We start from the raw sequence: 16,519 nt of genomic DNA, 5'->3' as shown, positions 1-16,519 counted from the left end.
TTCCTCGGGATATCTTTCCAGAATTAACGTTCAGAAATCGGATAATTAACGTTCTGTTTAGAATTCACTGTCTCAAATTATTATAATTAGCGATAATTAAGATCTACGAGGCTCCTGATAAGTACAGGTGGAAACTTAGCGCACCTTCTTTTAATTATTATTTTTTTATTTACAATAATTAAGTTATCTTCACATAATAATTGCGCCACAAATTAAATTATCTTCGCATTAGTCTTACATTATAACATTAACTAATTCGACAAAAAGAATTTCACGAGACTTATACCGTCTCTCTTAACGCTAATTAATCTTATCGATTACAAATATCGGTGAAAAGATCCTGCGGGGGGAAATTTTTTTACAGGACAGAGAAATTTCGATGAAGACGAATGGACTTGCAATCCACGTATACGCGAATGAATATTAATAATACTTTTAAATAAGCTCACACTCCCTACAAAGCTGTCTACGTCTCATGCAATTAATTTTTCTGGCTATTTTGTTCTTCCTTTTGTACATTGCTAAGAGTATAATAATATAAATACTTGCGAGTAATTTAATATAAAAAATGGCCCAAAGGCTCGAATTCAAATAGTTTTGGTTGATTTTGCTAAAAGATACTGCACAGATGCGTGTATCAAGAAATATTAGTGATCTATTAAGGGATTATTTGAAGAACGGAAGAATTCGAGCAAACTAAAAAATTGCGAGATCTAAGGATCTACTTGTACTCTTCCTCATCAGGCCGGACTTGAGGAAATCGTCTGATAGCTTGATGTTGCTGCGGTCGTCTGTATTGAAGAGGAATGTTGACTTCTTCGGGGCTGCGGAATACCTGATTTAGCGGGAGCTGATATTGTGGGATCCCCGTGGACTGCGGGCGGGCTGATGTTGGAATGCTGTTCAAATTCGAGGGCTTGGGGCTCACAAAGACCTGTACAAGACCTAATCGTTAAGGTGTCAATATATGGTCAACTAAGAAGAGCCATAAAATGATTTCGCACTCACTATTTGGTTAGTTGAAAGCAGTGAGTGAAAGCAGACAGATTCAAGTTCTGTCGTGTGTAATTTGGTAAGCACCAATAAAAAGATATTACTTAGGAAATTCTGCACCAATTCTCAATTTCAGACATCTATTGCGAAATTAAACAAACCTGCGGAGCAGGACGACGCACCGGAGCTTGTGTAGGAGTGATCTGGTAATCACCGACCTCCCTTTCATCCGAATGGATGTCAGAAGGATAATACCTCTCGCTGTACCTCAAGGTAACGTTGGGTTTGGTCTCAGCCTCCTGCTGGTTCAGCGGCTTGTACAGGTACTCATTGACGAAATGATACTGCGAACTCTTCTTGCAGCTGATGTCGCCGCTGGGTGGCATACAGATCAGATGTACCTGGCGACGTAAAAGATATTTTATCGTTTGTCCTTAATGTCGAGTGAATTCGCGCCTGAGAATTGCGGACTGTTATTATTTGACGATATCATATCTCTTATCAGACCTGATGGAAGGTGAAACCCTCGGGACAAATCCAGGAGTGCTTGGCGTTGTCCTGACAATAGTGGAAGACCTCGCAGTTGAGATCCTCGTCAGCGTAGTAGCCGGTCTGTTTGTTGACGCAGTCGAATCTGCTCTGGGGCAGAAGCAGGGTGAGACGATCAGGCTCCTCCTTCTCCTCTTCGAGCTCCTCCGGGGTGGGTCCTCCTCGGGGAGGAGCACGTTGGTTGGAACCAACGCGAATTGCTTGAGGATAGTCGCGAGTGTCGATCGGTGATACCGTTGGCTTGCGATATAACTGTGTTATAATGTAACAGGTGTCTTAGTAAACAGACAAGTAAACATGAAGATTGATCGAGGAAATTCAATTTTTACACAGTAAACTGAATAATGTATGGGGCTGCAATAACAGTGACAAAACAAATGAGTCAAAAATAAGTAGCGGCACTCACTGGTTGCTGATTAGCAGTCCTGTAGATTGGCGTAGGTGAAGGCGTGGGCGTCACTGCATTGTCTTCGTAACTGTTATCGCGGAATCCTTGGGCTGAGTTTAAACCGGCTGAATAAAGCGGACCTAGACTCGGTTTCCCCGGGAACGAAACCGCCCTGGTTTCCAAGTCGTAAGAGCTCTGCGCCGCGACGGCGGAGCTCAGGAATCCCAGCAATATCCAATACATCCTGTGAAACTTGAGATTAAATACCGAACACAAGGAGAAATCCTAGTAATTGGAGGAGAAACTCGGTGTTCTTTGTTTTACAGTTGCTCTTATATTCTGTGAGAACCAGGGTAATTTCCTCGATTGATCTGGTATTACATATTTACGTGTTGGTTTATCAAGAAGCCACCTCGTGTTTGGTGGTCGCATAACATCGTCTGAACCGTCAGAAGAGACGATCTGAAACGCGAGTACCGATTTCACGCATTTCAAATTCGAATTAAACGGCAGTGTCATCTCGCACTTTCGATTTCCTTCGAAACTTTCCACGTGGATGCAAACGGCCGCGTTTTGAGGATATCGGCGACGGCCAAGGGCACTTTCCCCTCGCGTGCGCACGTGCATGCGTGAGCACGTGCGTATGTATAAATTTAATGGATGCTGATTTGCGAGAAAGTGCAATATGATCTCTCAGCTACGATCTCTCGTCGCAGAGATGTGTTTTTTTTTTTTTCTTTTACTGGTCTAACGGCCTGCCAGGATGTGACTGCGCTTCAATTCGCTGCTTCTTAATACACACCAAGTTCAGAGAGCTTAAAAAAGAAAGTCTAAAAGAAATCTGAGAATCGGTCAGTGATGAAAAGATGACGGTGAAGAACTGATCTCGATTTAAGCATCTCTGATCATCGTTCATCACGCCGCATTGTCGCTCGACTCTGGCTAAAGCAATTAGAAACCTGGCTTTCCAAATGCGTGTGTGCCACATGACGGTTCGACAATTATTATGGAAAGCACTCGAGCTCGTCAAGCGCGTCATCGTCCGTCACGACCGAAATGGCCTTAGCCGAACGTGAAACCGCCGTCCGAGTTTTACGCACTTAGAAAGTAACACGCTTTCCTTGCACCTGCTCTCCGCCGGCGCGTGCAAGATCGATTCTCGCTGCGAGATTTCATTCAAACTTGCCCACCGATATTCAAACCGCGGATTGTCTCCTTTCGCCGTCGTCGCTTTCGGATGATTTGTCCGTTTTGCAGAAAAGCGAGCGCACGAGTCGGATTTTCTCGTCGGCTCCAAGACGATTTCGATTACTCGACGAGCGCGAATAATACGGAAATAATCAGGAAAAGATATGAAATTTATAAGCGCGATCACATCGCAATTGTTACCTACCGGTTTTGATGAAATTGCGCGAATCAATAAAGCGGAAGCTGCGCGTGTTATGTTATCAAAACGAGACGTTCGCTCATTGTTGTCAAACAAACAATAACCCTGCGTGAAAGGGGCAGAGAAGCGCTTGACACGCCGAAAGGGCAACGCGAGTTATATAAGTAAAACATAGGTCAAAGGTAACTCACTATTTTCCATCGTAATAACGCGCCTTGCGTAACGCTTTTTTCTCGAGATCCCGAGAGTTCGCTGCGCGCGCAACTCTACGTTCGATCTACAGATAACTTCACGCGAAAGACATTCGACAATCAACCTTTAGAAGAATAAATTGAAATAATTAGCCTGTCTGAGCTGAATTGTATATAGAAAACAATTCTCGCGACACGCCTCGACGACGTTTTGTCAATCACATCAGTAGAAAATCCGTTGTCTCGGAAATTCGCGCTAAAAACGTTGCGTAAAAATGGCGCGCTTATTGACCAATCGATAATCGCAACGGGGCGGGAAAGTGTCGCGTTTAACGAACGTCCTGTCTCGGTCGCAGCTAGTTTTGTCGGTTTACGCCGGCGGCGATTAATCTGATCAGAGTGAAAGTGAGAGGGGTCGCGCGGAAAAATGACGTGTATCAGATTCGACGGCGTGCATGGGACGCAATAATCGTGTCGTAAGGTCCAGCCAGTGCCTCTGTATATACGACGTACAATGATCGGAGCGACGCAAAGGTTATGAAACGGCGGCAGCGTGAATCTCTTTTACATCATCCCTCAAGGCCATGGTCGCTTCTCTACGAGGGTAACGCAATTAATTTCTTTTTATTTTCCTTCCATTCGTGCGTCCTACTCATCGCTCTCTTGAAAAGCACGGAAGAAATCATTCGTTCGTTTATATAAGTTATGCTAATTCAAGCGTCTCAACTTGCGTTGATGTTACCTCAGCGCTCTCTAATTTAATCTCAATGGCGAACTCCGCCGTCAATCTTTTCGTCGCGTCAGATTTCTATGGTATGTTATTCCAATGTTCACAAACGCATGTACGTATGTTATTTTAGGTGAAGACGCGCGCGCTCCGAATTTCCTTGAATGATCGCACAAGAATCGATGGTCGTAACGATCGAGAAATCGATTTTAAATAATACTTTTTGCCCGCTTATCGATCGGTTTCTCCGATTTCGCTGGCAGGAAAATCGCAGAAACTTTCTCCGCCAATAAGATCGTTCGAACGATTATTATCCTCGGAGTGCTTTCATTTCGTAGCAAAAATGAAACACACACGATGATGTACGCACCGTATGGCAACAGAAGCATTGCAACTGCAAGGTGATAATTTACAGTTAATGATGCATTTACAGTTTTTTAAAAAATATATCACGTTTAATTTGCACATCCTTGTGATTTGTTTCGTTTATTTACAGCGACGTACCGTAGCCGTTTTTTTGCTCCAGTTGCGCAAATATACAGCGGCAATGATTTCAAATATGCAAATAGAAAATAGCTCGAAAGTAGTAATCAAACGTTGTATATATCAATCCTCTTATTACGGATTGTATAAGCGGAGGAGAAAATCGCGATTAAAATTCGAAGAACATATATATATATAATGGTTCATGTTGCTTATATTATATGTAATCATTCATTTATAGAAATCACCGTAACATTCATCAAAAAGGCGTTCTCCCTATGGCGGCCGGCTTTCCGCCTACCGTGAAAAGAAAGCAATATTGCATAATAGGTAAAGAGATAGTTGTCCAGCGACTAACGGAGGTGGTTGTATAGTATAACATGCGTAACTCGCACGAGTCAACCGGTCAGCTTAAGGAAATCTGGAGCAGCCGCCATCGACATTTTCGCAGAATTCCGCGCGTGCGAGACACGCCGGTCAATGTGACTTCTGGCGTTTACGTCGCTATCAACAAATCTCAATTGATTCTGCAACAGGTCGGTCTCGAAAAAAAATGCATTTGTTTGTACATCGAGTTTACCTATAAAACTCTTTTGTCTCGAATCAAATTTCAGATAGAAAAAAGCATTGGAATATAGTCTCTCTCATTAAGGACCTCTCTCTCTGACCGGATAAAAAAATCAGAAAGGAGCGGAACGGCTATTGTACGTTGCGTATCAAGGTTATCAACTTCATAGGGTGAATGTAACAATTTCAAGCGAGTCGTCGTTTTATCGAATTCCTTATCTCGAAAACAATGAGAGGATTGTCCTTTCTAAGAATAACATATTCCCAAGCAGTTTAATGTGACGAAACTGCGTTCTTGTTACGTCGAGCGATGCGAATATATTAAAAGACAATACCTCAATTGTAACATTGTAATATTGCAACATATTCTAGTCTCTTGACTCGGTTTCGTTCACATTCCGTATGTCCGACACCGCCCATTAAATAAGTTCTCCGCGGTATGTTAATTAAGCTTATCCGCGTACGTGCGAGACGCGAAAGAAAACGAAAAGAAAAATTCGAACGGGTGCAACAACGAGTTACAGAAGTACTTTCTCTCCGGCAGTAACATTGTTTCGTGCCAAAGGCCTGGAAATGGAGGGTGGGGAACACCGTCGGTCTCTCGAGAGCTTTATGAAATTAACTCGGTCACGCACGGTGGAACAGGAATTATGACACGTGCCTGGCGAGCAGCCGGCGAGAACCGGTTGGCGCCCCGCGAAAATCATTCGCGAGCTTGGAGAATTGCGAGATAAGGAAGTCTATCATTTAGAATCGCACCGCATATATCCCGATAGTACAGTCGTTAATCTCCGGGATACCAGTCGCATTCTTATAATGTTCGCTCTAGTCGAGCGTTAAATTTCAGTCATACCAGAAAAGAAAGAGAAGGACACCGATTATAAGAAATCTACTCGAGAGATTGTACAAATAGTGTTTCAAAAAAATAAGAGAGAACTTTGGTATTTTGTGTCCATACTAGTACTGATTTTCTAGAAGAGAGTACTAGATTTTCTAGAAGGGAAAGAAAGAAACTTTGAAAGAGAAAATTTTTAATGCTTTTTCTTTAGAATATTAGATAACATTTTAACAGAAATGACGGGTGCAACGGCGGGATAAATGATAAAATAACGAAGAATGTGTAACGAAGAATGTGTAAGAATGTACCAAATTTATCATCTTTATTATCTAGTTTCTTGTGTCTTAATATTTTTATCCGACAAACTTAGATTTCACTACATTAAAGTATATCTGTAATGATAAAATATAAAATAGTAAGTCTATAATGAGAATATGTGTGTGTGTGTGTGTGTGTGCGTGTGCATACATATACATATAAATAAATGTATATTCGAATAAGTATAATATACACTCGAATGTGCAACCAAACTTATTTCAATATACATGCACAACTTTGTCTCATCGAAACAATCTACTGGAGTACCACCTGAAGGATTACAATGAATCTAAAAATCGACATTAATCACAGGAGCGCGCGAAATCATAAACACGGTTCATTACTAACGATTCTTCAAATCTCTCTGTTCAGAACAAACGATGATCGATCGGACACAATACGACGACGACAGTAGGACGCCGGAGGTCATTCGGTCCTTCAGGGTGCACTTCACTGATGTAGAAGTTTCTCACTGTTCGATGTTTTAAGGCCCACTTACCTGTCAGTGACCAAGGTAGCGGGACGATCGACAAGGACAAGTAAAATACCGTAGGGGATCGATGGCAACACGCGCGTGCTTTATCTTGGCCGGCCGACATGTCACTCTCTTATATAGCGTGTCCCGCTGAAAGTTGCCTCCACCAGATGAAGCGGATTCGGTCCTCCTCGAGGTAGTGGGGGACCTCCTTGCGACTGCACCGCCACGCGCTCCTTCTGCAGGATGCACCTGTTTGAAAATCCTCGGGGAGAAGCGCGTGAAACTCACTGAGAAGATAAGGTAAAATTCGAATATGAACGATAACGATGCAAGTTAGTTTGTAATTACTGATTTTGATTACGATTGCAGATCCTAATATGACAATGTAACGTAAGAGAAACATGGCATAGAAAACGCTGATATCATTAATGTTAGATTATAACAATTGAAATGGTGCGATTGAAACCGTTTTCTCGAAAAACTGTCAACGCTTTAATCTAACAATTCAGCTTAATGTTTTAAGATGGATGTCACGCAAAATAAACTGTTCTCTTCTCGATATACTGACATTGAAGAATAAACGGCATTGAAAGATGGTAGGAATCTCGCGAGTAAGTCTTGTTCAAGTTCAAAAGAAAAAGAAATAAAAGTGCGCGATAAATGACGCACGGCGAGGCTCGAGAATTTCGCTTTGCTTTATTCCGGAAGGCGTAATTGCCGGTCGCAATTGCCGGGGAAGTAGGATGTACTTCGATGAATCTCGCGGCATATAGAATGAAGATCGCGCGCCGATTAAAGGCAAAACACGAATGGACGGAATGTATAATGTAGCGTGAAGGGCAATTAATTCGATCTGTCGATCATATTCCGGAAGATCAGTTCGCTGATCTACTGGCAGAAAGCGGATCCCGCACTTTCCACTATTCAACCATCAGATACAGTGTACGTAGATAGATAGAAGAGTTTATTATCCCGAGATACTCCTCCTGCCAGACGGAATTGTGGGATACACTGTCGATAATGCGAGATCTCACAAAGAATGTCCGGTACGTATATCCCGCAGAGTTTTGCACGTCGAAGGAGAAAACGGATTTATATTTTGTAAGAGGCATGTGAAAATGGAGAAAAAAATAATATATAAAACGATTTATTTACGTCTGTAAGATGATTGATTTCGAAAGTTTGACTTAACAAACGACATACCTCGATTGTGTTTATTGTTTTGTTCTAAAGCATCTCGCTTCTCTATCTTTCGTTTCCGAGAGGCGAACTAGAAAAAGTCATCTTTATTAAAAACGGTGAAACCTCGCTCTGAGATTCGTAATCTTTTCTTTCTGCGTTTGCGAAATGCTCGATAGTGGAATTCACTTTCCTATTTTGAAAGTGTCGCGATTCTCGGTCCTGGAATAATTACGAAATGGAAATTTACGATAACAGTCCACGCGACTGGTGGGAGAGATTCAAAGGGATTTCTGAACAACACATATTTATGTATTGTATGTGTTTCTATATCTAACATATTCTTCTATTTATAGCTTCCTCTTGTTCGTCGTTTTCGATGTTTCGAAAGGAAGAACGTAATATTCCGCTATGCGATCTCGCGTGACATCCCCGTGCGTAAGGAACATCCTCAAAGGCGCACCAAATATGGGAAGCTAAAAATGATAACTGAATGGATGTTTCTGGATCGGTTGACGTAATAATCGCGCGTTCGAACGTAAAGAAAATTCCAAGAGCTCGTATTTACGAGATTGTAAATCGAGCGGGCGAGCCGACAGTTAGCCGAGAATAACAAACGGAGATAATCACGTCCTGATATCGGAATACTTGAACAATGACATAACTAGGTAGGTACTTAGGCGCTTAAGTACATCCTCGCCCCTCTCCCATAAGGGAAATAATATTCAGTAGGAGAGAGGTGCGATCATCGGGCGCCAATCAATGACTTATGTTATGAGACCGTCGTTGATTCAAGGAAAGCGACTCAAGTCGCCAACTTCAGGTCTCTCCGAATTTCCCGAAATATCCTATACATGTTGCATTTTCCTGCGGCTAAAAACAACCAGATTTTCGTGTTTATTATATAACTCAGTTATTTTTTTCTTGATTGCTCGCCACGTGTAACGTGTCACTTAAGCTCGACATACCTTTTTCGTTCAAGCGTTACGTTCCGATTAAAATTTCATATGCCGGTCGGGCGACGTGACTTTCTCACCGCCCGGTAAGTCCACTTCCTCGTCTGTAAAATGCCATAATGTAACATTTCTTTGTTTCGCTCGTTTCATGCGGATTTATCTCGGATTTTCCGTGAATTTATATCGAGAGTTTCACCACTATAATCGCGCGCACAGAAAGCACAGAGGGCGGTTACATAAAAATTCGTAAAATTATTCCACCCGGAAAAAAAAAGTAATGCTATGCGATAATTACTTAACGATATATCGTGTTTCTCCTTAACAATGTAAAATTTAATGGTTCGTTATTAGATACATTCATAGATATAAAAGAATTTAATGATATACCACTAAATATACGCAACAATTTAATTTAGTGATCTACCAGAATAGACTTACAATTTGATGACATGAAGTGATCTACTTCACCAGAATAGACTTACAATTTGATGACATAAATTAACACCCGATGCAGTCATAATTAAATAAATCGGATAACACGTTACTAAAAATAGATATATATTGATATAAATAATACTACGTGCAAGTACCGTTATGTGGTACGTGCAAATTTCAAGATCAATTATTTATCGAAGTAACTTGCTGTTACGTGCGACGATTCCGTCATACGTATCTGCTATTCGTCACAACACTCTCGTTTACCGGTGAAAAGAGCGACCTTCGCCGCCGCGCACGACGAAAGAAAGTACGATCCGCTTCCATAAAATTTCAATAAATCGGCCGCCAAGCAGTGCGTTGAATTCGACAGTGAAAAGAGATGGAAAGTCGCACTTCTCCACCCACGGAGAAACTCACTACTGACACGCTTTGTTCAATTTATTCCGATGATATCGAGGACACTAATTATCCTTCTGGGAGGAAGAGTGATCGGTTTTTCCTGTATCTCTCCGCGTTACAGTTGAAAACACAAATTTCAATCGCTTCGAATCGGATCGATCAAAGTCGTCGAGCCACGATTGTGAAATTTTGTATGCTTGAGATCTGCCCCTTCCATTCCTAATGATTTAAATATTCTTCTCATTACGGGGAGAGCAGAATTTTGCCTCTATAATTTTATCAAGATATATTTAATTGATCAATATAATACAATCTTGTGCGTGTCGTAAATATATTTTTACAATTTGCACACCTCTCATATTTTCTTTCAGGATTAAATAAGGCGGTGGAGCGATAATATAAATCTCTCTTTTAAAGCAATTGTAAAATACGGAGCAATGATTCACAAAATAACGGCCAATAACGTTTCCACGAAATACCCGACATTATCATTCCGCTTGAGGAACGATCCCGATAGCGAAGCGGACATTCGGACTGCGCTGCACGCGGAGACGCGTGCAAGAAACACTTTCACCGAGCGTTTGGGCCCGATGGAGAAAGTTCCTTCAACCTGTGTTACGCCCTTGTTAGCCGGAAACTCGGCTGGAAAATTGGCAGGGAGGATAAATGGGAGGTTGGACCAAAAAGTTCTCAAGATTGTTTGGACCGCGGTCTGAGATTCGCGTGTCTCGAGTTCTGAAACGCGCAAACAAAACCTGTTATTTGCAGAGCGCGTAAATTACCTGACCTTTCGAGTTTGAGGAATGCATGAGAATTTTATATCTAATTACGTATTAGAATTAATAATGAGCTTGTCGAATACATATTCTTCATATAGTAGCACTTTACAATTTGTAAAGAATGAACACAACGTTTGCATGTCTCAAACGCGAAGAGTAAATTGCCAATAGATATATTTTTTCGAGATCGTCGACACGAGAAGAGTCAAGTTCGTTATGTGTCGATATGCTACAACGCAGAGAAGAATGAAGTAATCAACTTTGAGGTCTCGGTCGATAGCCAAGCTCGTCCTTGATCCTCCTTCTGTCTGGCATTTAACTATGTAGTTGCATAATTATTCGGAACGAAAAGTGAAAAGATCGAGAAAGGAGAAGCGTAGTTTTGCGAAGAGAGGAAATGGTAGGAAATCGAAATATCGCGATTTATATTAATTTATATCGGAACAATCCTAAGAAAATGATTTTCGATCTATGCAAGTAATAATCGCGTAACGATCGCTAACAACGTTATAGCAGTAGGCGTTTCAGCAAAACGTAGAATTTGATTTCAAATCGAGAACGAGTTGTTGGAAAACGCGGAAATCTGGTGTGTAGCACGCGACGTTTTTCTCGCTGGATATAAACCGATTTACATGTACAAAGTACGTTGCGTAAACAACGCATACCATTAAGATACGTAGAAATACCAGTGAACGAGCCTCGAGTATCGAGAAACGCGTATACGAAGTGGTTTCGAAACAATCTTTGCTCACTGATCGACAATTTGCTTCGTAATAGAAAATGTGAGCTAAATACGATTAACATCTCATAAACGCTGTTGGTGTGTCGGAAAAAAAACTGATATATAAATGCAACATCAGCAAAATAAATCACAAAACTATAAACTGGGTACCAACTTCCTCCCCCCTCCCCCTGACATTTCGTTGCAACATATCGTTTACACACATGGCAACAAAAATTCTAAAATTTATTCTAACATAAAAATCTTCTATCGTTTTTATCGTCGCTTATATACTTATTTCCCGTTAATATTTCTAAACACACTCTGTACAAACCTTACGTTAATTCTCTCGCCATTCTCTTTGAAATTGCGAGCGAGGAATTCGCTGCATTCGCGAAGTACAACAAAACAGTAATGCGAGGTGAGAAGTTTTTCTACTTCATATCGTCAATTACCACTGATTAATAATATCGACCAGTCGTAAAGTCAAGCACTTTCGCCGGCGGTGAGGTTTTTGCGATGTTTCGCCCGACCGAGCAAAGCCTAAGGTCTTAGAAAGGACAGAAGTCTATGACAAGAAGTCAGTCGTTTGACCCTATGACATTAGCTTTTTTTTTTTTCAAATAGGAGCCTACTTCCTTCACTGTGTCAAATGGGAATGAGGATGAATACATTAAATAGGTTTCATATATACTTTTTTATTATAATAATAAATGCATCCGACACATTCAGAGATGCATGAGCATTAGAATCCTAAAACATCATTTGTATATCTCTAAATCGTTTGAATTATAATAACAGTTATTCTAAGAGATATAAAAGAAGATCAGTCGTATGCGAGGCGTCTCTTATCCCTGATGAGATCCGACAAACAACACGCGTGGTGCGTTTCAAACAAATCTTTCAATGATTAGTCATCAATGACAAAATGTACAGGGACGCCCCAGAATCAGGGATATTGAAAGTTTTATGTATCAATATGATATAGTACAGTGTATCCCCTGACATATTCTATATTTGTGTGTACAATGTGGCAATAAAATACACACGTACAAATGCGGCGCGATATACCGCACTTGTATGTACTCTATACGTTATCACGCAAGACATAAATAAATCTAGCGTACATTCTATACCATATTTACACGCACAACATACCACAGTCATTGCTCAGATGTGAAACATGGTGATGCATCTCCGACTTTTGCGCCAAATCCGTGAAAATCGCGAACAACATGCTTGGTAATGACGATCGCAGCGAATGAAACAGAAAAGTTTCTACCTCAACGCACTGGTCTTGGTCACGTAGTGGTAGTCTCGGAATTTTTCCTAGAACTAGTTTTCTTGGGCTTAACGGGCTCAACGGTGCCGTCGTTGTCCGACAGGGACGAGTCCCTGTGCGACTTCCTGCCACGACCGACGTTTCTCTCTTCGTTTTCCGAACCCAATGATTCCCGACTTGACTTCCGGCGTTGGCGCGGTGGCGCATGACTCTCAGTCAAATACTTCCGCCTCGCATCCCAGAATATTCTCTGCCGTTCGGTTTGCTCCGGAAACCTGCAGAAGATAACGGTTAGCACCGAAGAACATTAGGTGATATATTTTTTATATTTGCCGGAGAAACAGTTACGGATGATTTCCGCGTACAGCAATGAAACTCACGTACTATTGTTTAGCGCAATTACCTTTTGCAAAACTCCCAATCAGGCGGTAACATTAACTTCCAACCTTCCTTGAATTCCTTCGTGGCTATAACTTCCAAGATCTCATTCACTTCTGCCAACGGCACTTTGACAAAGGTCGACAATTGATCGCGCTTGATGTACGGACGCTCCGTGAAGCATAATAACTGAAAAACATGAACACAACGGAGAAAGAAGTGTAATTAATCCTGATGGATATGGGATGGATGAGTAGTCGCTTAAATCGTCGCAATCGCATTTTACAAATTGATGCTCTTTTACTTTTATCGTTAGATTGGACACTCACTATGTAATCGCGTGCTCTGCACATGACTTCGCCGGGTATGCCGTTCTGCGAAGAAGTAAAGTCCTTAGGATAGATCAGTTCACTTTTCACGATCCAATTACCCTGTACCAACACCGCCGCCTTTTGCACGTAATTGAGCGCATCTGTCACGTTGTGATCCGATATCATCGAACGTAAATTCTTGAAGGACAAGATTCCTGCTGCAAAGTGAAAATTTCGTTTCATTTTTATGTCAAACCCTTTCTATGAATACAAATGAAAATGAAAGAGGTACAAACGAGTACAAACGATGCTCTTTTGAACAGTATAAGTGAAATTAAAAAATCTTTCAGTTGGGCGCTGACTATTTTTTCACTCCTTTGTATCTTCTTTGAGGTACAAACGGAAACAAAAGTGGAACAAATAAGTACAAATGAAGCGTAATCGAGCTATATTAAGTTTTTCTACTATTTTATAACTATTTTAATTTTTTCTAAAGTTAGGTGCCACCTTCACACTGGTCATTACGCTCTGAATCTTAAATCATATGTGTATATATTACATCTCTATCCTCGATTTTAGTCTTTCTTACATTTTTTCATGAGGATCCTGACTTGTTCCTCCAATGGCAACATCTTTACTTGTTCAAGGAATGTCATGCTATGCTGCGATCTGGGAGGTATCAGCAGGTCTAGATATTCCTGTGGCGATAAATTCAGACTGTGCACCATCATATCGCGTGACGGACAGAACATTTGTATCCGCGTTAACTGCAAAATCCAACATGGGTTGTAATAAAATAAAGCATTTTATCATAAAGAGTATGGTAAGATTGTACTGATATTAAAAAAGAAGAGGCCAGTAAGAGCCTCTCCGTACATAGTGTTTTATAGTATAAAAAGATTACCAAAAATAACTTTCAGTATTAATCCATAGAATGATTCGAATTTAAATATTTATTTATTAATACAGATGTGCGTTTCGGTTGTATTCCTAAAATTTCTTTTTAATAGAACGACATATAAAGTCTCAATAATAGATAAACACATCAAAAGTCAAACGAATTTCGCGAGTCTATTGTGTACAACGAGAGCATAAACCGGCTGCCAGAACACACTTAGCCAGTAAATAAATATGAAAACATTATAAATATTATAACTGTTATAACATTATAAATGTATAATCATCGAAAAATAGAGAAAAATTTATATATCGAATTGAACTATTTTTTTCAGGTTAATAGCAAAAATTATTTTTGTTAATTTTAAAACGTTTCCACTATGTAGCGTTTCAAGAAGAATAAAACATATTGCGTTTAAGATTATGTTAATACTGACATGAGCTTCTGGTGCATGCATTGGTATGTATGTCGTTTGTATGCAGCATTCTGGTTTTTTCTTCGAATTAAATTGGAAGGACTGCTCCTGAAACTTCTTTACGTGGTCTGATTGGTGTCTAGCAAACGTCACTTTCACCGGAGCGGCATTTTCTTCTTCATCGTTGCTGTCTATGTTTTGAGTAAATAAATTTATAAGCTTTTTCCCTTTTCTTTGCTGAACGTTAAACACGCACACATTCATCTACGAGAATAAATTTGTATATGGATTAGCAAATCAACAGGTTCTTCCTTACCTTCTCCTGAGGCCTTTGTTTCGTCCTTGGCACGTTTGTCGCCCTTTTCCAAGTAATCGAATTGCGGCCTCATTTCCAAAATTCCTTTTACCGGTGTAATGTGAAATTCCTCATTTTGAAAGATTCCAATTGCATAATTTGTGCAGTCTACCACTGACTGCGCTGAAGATAGTATCGTCTTGTCTAGCAGGTCACTAACAGAAGAAGAGGAACAATAATATTACAATTACTTTATAATTATCATAACTTATTTAAATACATGTAAAAATTTGGACATAAATGTAATATTAATTACTGCAATTTGAATTAATTAAAAATTAATTTTTTGTAACTCGAATTCATTTTATTATAATTTTATATAGGGGTGTATATATATATGTAATATACATACACATATATACATATGAATAAAACCATCAGAAGTAATTCTTCAATAAAATATGCAAAAACTTTTAATTACCTGTCATATATACTTTCGTTTTTTTTAGATTCATTCTTGGCATTAAGGATGAATTGTGCTCCTTTGATTTGATCATAATTGTTATTCTCTACATCAACTTCAAGTTCAAGCTGTAATTCTTGATTCTCAGGTTTGAAGGAAGATTTTAAGACTGTAAAATTCTCAGAGCCATCCCTCATAGGAAGCAAAGGATACTGAACTAAATATAGTTTATCTTGCAAAGTCTTAGACAAAAATACAGGTATCTGAAAATAATTCCTTTTATTATTTACATTGACAAAAAAACATAAATGCAAATTGCAATACTGTAATAGCAATATATTTCACCAGGAATTATATGTAACCTCCATATGATTCAAGGTGCAATTTATTGAAGATCCATTCTTTAACATGTATAAAAATAAAAGCAATTCGTGAGGTATAACATCTTATAAATAATTATCATAAATATATTAAAATATTGAACATGCTATGAGTGTGAAATATAAAAGGCTATATGGATGCAACAAAATATTATTTCCATATAGATCTTATCAATTCTTGTAGAATATTAAAACTTCACCTCAATATAAGATGCATATGTGCATGAATAACGTAATTTAACTTAAATTTTGAGGATAAGTTAGTAATAAAAAAAATCCAGAAATTGTAATTAGATAGGTAGGTAATTTACCAACCTCTTTTACAACAGGATCTTCTTCCATTTCTATTTTAGTTTTTTATTAAATGAACTTGTTCTCAAAATTTTATAACCTTTACAAACGTGATAATCGTATACAGCACACCGAAGTTCGCCGAACAATTGGGTTGCGTTCGGAAATACACTTGGTCTGTTCTTTATAGCTGAACAGTTGAAATTAAGGTGAATTTACACCTTAACAGAAAAATAGAAAGCAGGAAAGCAGCAGCCAGTCAGAACTCGTGCTGGTAGTCGATAGTTTCTGCTTTATTTACCACGTACTATCAGCGCGAGTTCGCGTGCAAGAAGTGCAGGTGTAAAGAACAGACGCACATTGTGAATCTGCCACAATTATATTACTACTCTACTGCGCATGCGAAAGCCTTCTT

At 39.7% G+C, this 16,519-nt stretch overlaps 2 protein-coding genes and 1 long non-coding RNA gene across 7 annotated transcripts; 1 reads left to right on the top strand and 2 right to left on the bottom strand.

Annotated features, from left to right (window-relative positions):
* Nucleotides 1-46: 46 nt before the first annotated feature.
* Nucleotides 47-7,015, bottom strand: LOC106740986. 3 transcript variants are annotated; one of them, XM_014612533.1, is made up of 5 exons: nt 6,941-7,015; nt 1,949-2,174; nt 1,501-1,794; nt 1,155-1,394; nt 47-934 (listed from the first exon to the last, which is right to left on the bottom strand). In XM_014612533.1, exons 2-5 carry the CDS (start codon nt 2,171-2,173, stop codon nt 722-724), a joined length of 972 nt encoding a protein of 323 aa, XP_014468019.1. In that variant the 5' UTR covers nt 2,174; nt 6,941-7,015; the 3' UTR covers nt 47-721. The 3 variants fall into 3 exon arrangements, with proteins under 3 accessions (XP_014468019.1, XP_014468020.1, XP_014468022.1); XM_014612534.1 differs by lacking the exon at nt 6,941-7,015 and adding an exon at nt 3,324-3,411; XM_014612536.1 differs by having other exon boundaries at nt 842-945.
* LOC106740987 lies at nt 3,837-11,554 on the top strand. 3 transcript variants are annotated; one of them, XR_001374148.1, is made up of 8 exons: nt 3,837-4,112; nt 4,369-4,636; nt 4,960-5,254; nt 5,333-5,422; nt 6,814-7,219; nt 7,289-7,861; nt 8,455-8,766; nt 10,263-11,554. It is a non-coding gene; the product is annotated as an uncharacterized LOC106740987 (long non-coding RNA). The 3 variants fall into 3 exon arrangements; XR_001374146.1 differs by having other exon boundaries at nt 4,732-5,254; XR_001374147.1 differs by having other exon boundaries at nt 4,732-5,254; nt 5,333-5,456.
* Nucleotides 11,555-12,116: 562 nt separating this feature from the next.
* LOC106740911 (DNA-directed RNA polymerase III subunit RPC5) lies at nt 12,117-16,239 on the bottom strand. Its single transcript, XM_014612376.1, has 8 exons — nt 16,129-16,239; nt 15,452-15,696; nt 14,992-15,185; nt 14,697-14,866; nt 13,952-14,129; nt 13,381-13,580; nt 13,077-13,240; nt 12,117-12,948 (listed from the first exon to the last, which is right to left on the bottom strand). The coding sequence occupies exons 1-8, from the start codon at nt 16,153-16,155 to the stop codon at nt 12,693-12,695; spliced, it is 1,434 nt and encodes a 477-aa protein (XP_014467862.1). The 5' UTR covers nt 16,156-16,239; the 3' UTR covers nt 12,117-12,692.
* Between the last annotated feature and the right edge of the window lie 280 nt (nt 16,240-16,519).

This window comes from Dinoponera quadriceps, unplaced genomic scaffold (assembly GCF_001313825.1).
Source record: "Dinoponera quadriceps isolate SergipeBrazil2010 unplaced genomic scaffold, ASM131382v1 scaffold397, whole genome shotgun sequence".
In the NCBI taxonomy this organism is placed as follows: domain Eukaryota; kingdom Metazoa; phylum Arthropoda; class Insecta; order Hymenoptera; family Formicidae; genus Dinoponera; species Dinoponera quadriceps.
The sequence above is the reverse complement of the archived record's forward strand: the minus strand, read 5'-3'. Positions and strand labels throughout refer to the sequence as shown.

Bases quoted from the DNA above. Each gene is read 5' to 3' on its own strand.
- LOC106740911 (XM_014612376.1), bottom strand. From the start codon at position 16,155: ATGGAAGAAGATCCTGTTGTAAAAGAG. The intron at 15,186-15,451 runs GTAATTAAAAGT...TTCTTCTGTTAG, and splicing joins AACGAAAGTATATATGACAG to TGACCTGCTAGACAAGACGA. The intron at 13,581-13,951 runs GTAAGAAAGACT...TTCACTTTGCAG, and splicing joins CAGGATCCTCATGAAAAAAT to CAGGAATCTTGTCCTTCAAG.
- LOC106740986 (XM_014612533.1), bottom strand. From the start codon at position 2,173: ATGTATTGGATATTGCTGGGATTCCTGAGCTCCGCCGTCGCGGCGCAG. The intron at 1,795-1,948 runs GTGAGTGCCGCT...ATTATAACACAG, and splicing joins GGACTGCTAATCAGCAACCA to TTATATCGCAAGCCAACGGT. The intron at 1,395-1,500 runs GTCTGATAAGAG...TTACGTCGCCAG, and splicing joins AGGGTTTCACCTTCCATCAG to GTACATCTGATCTGTATGCC.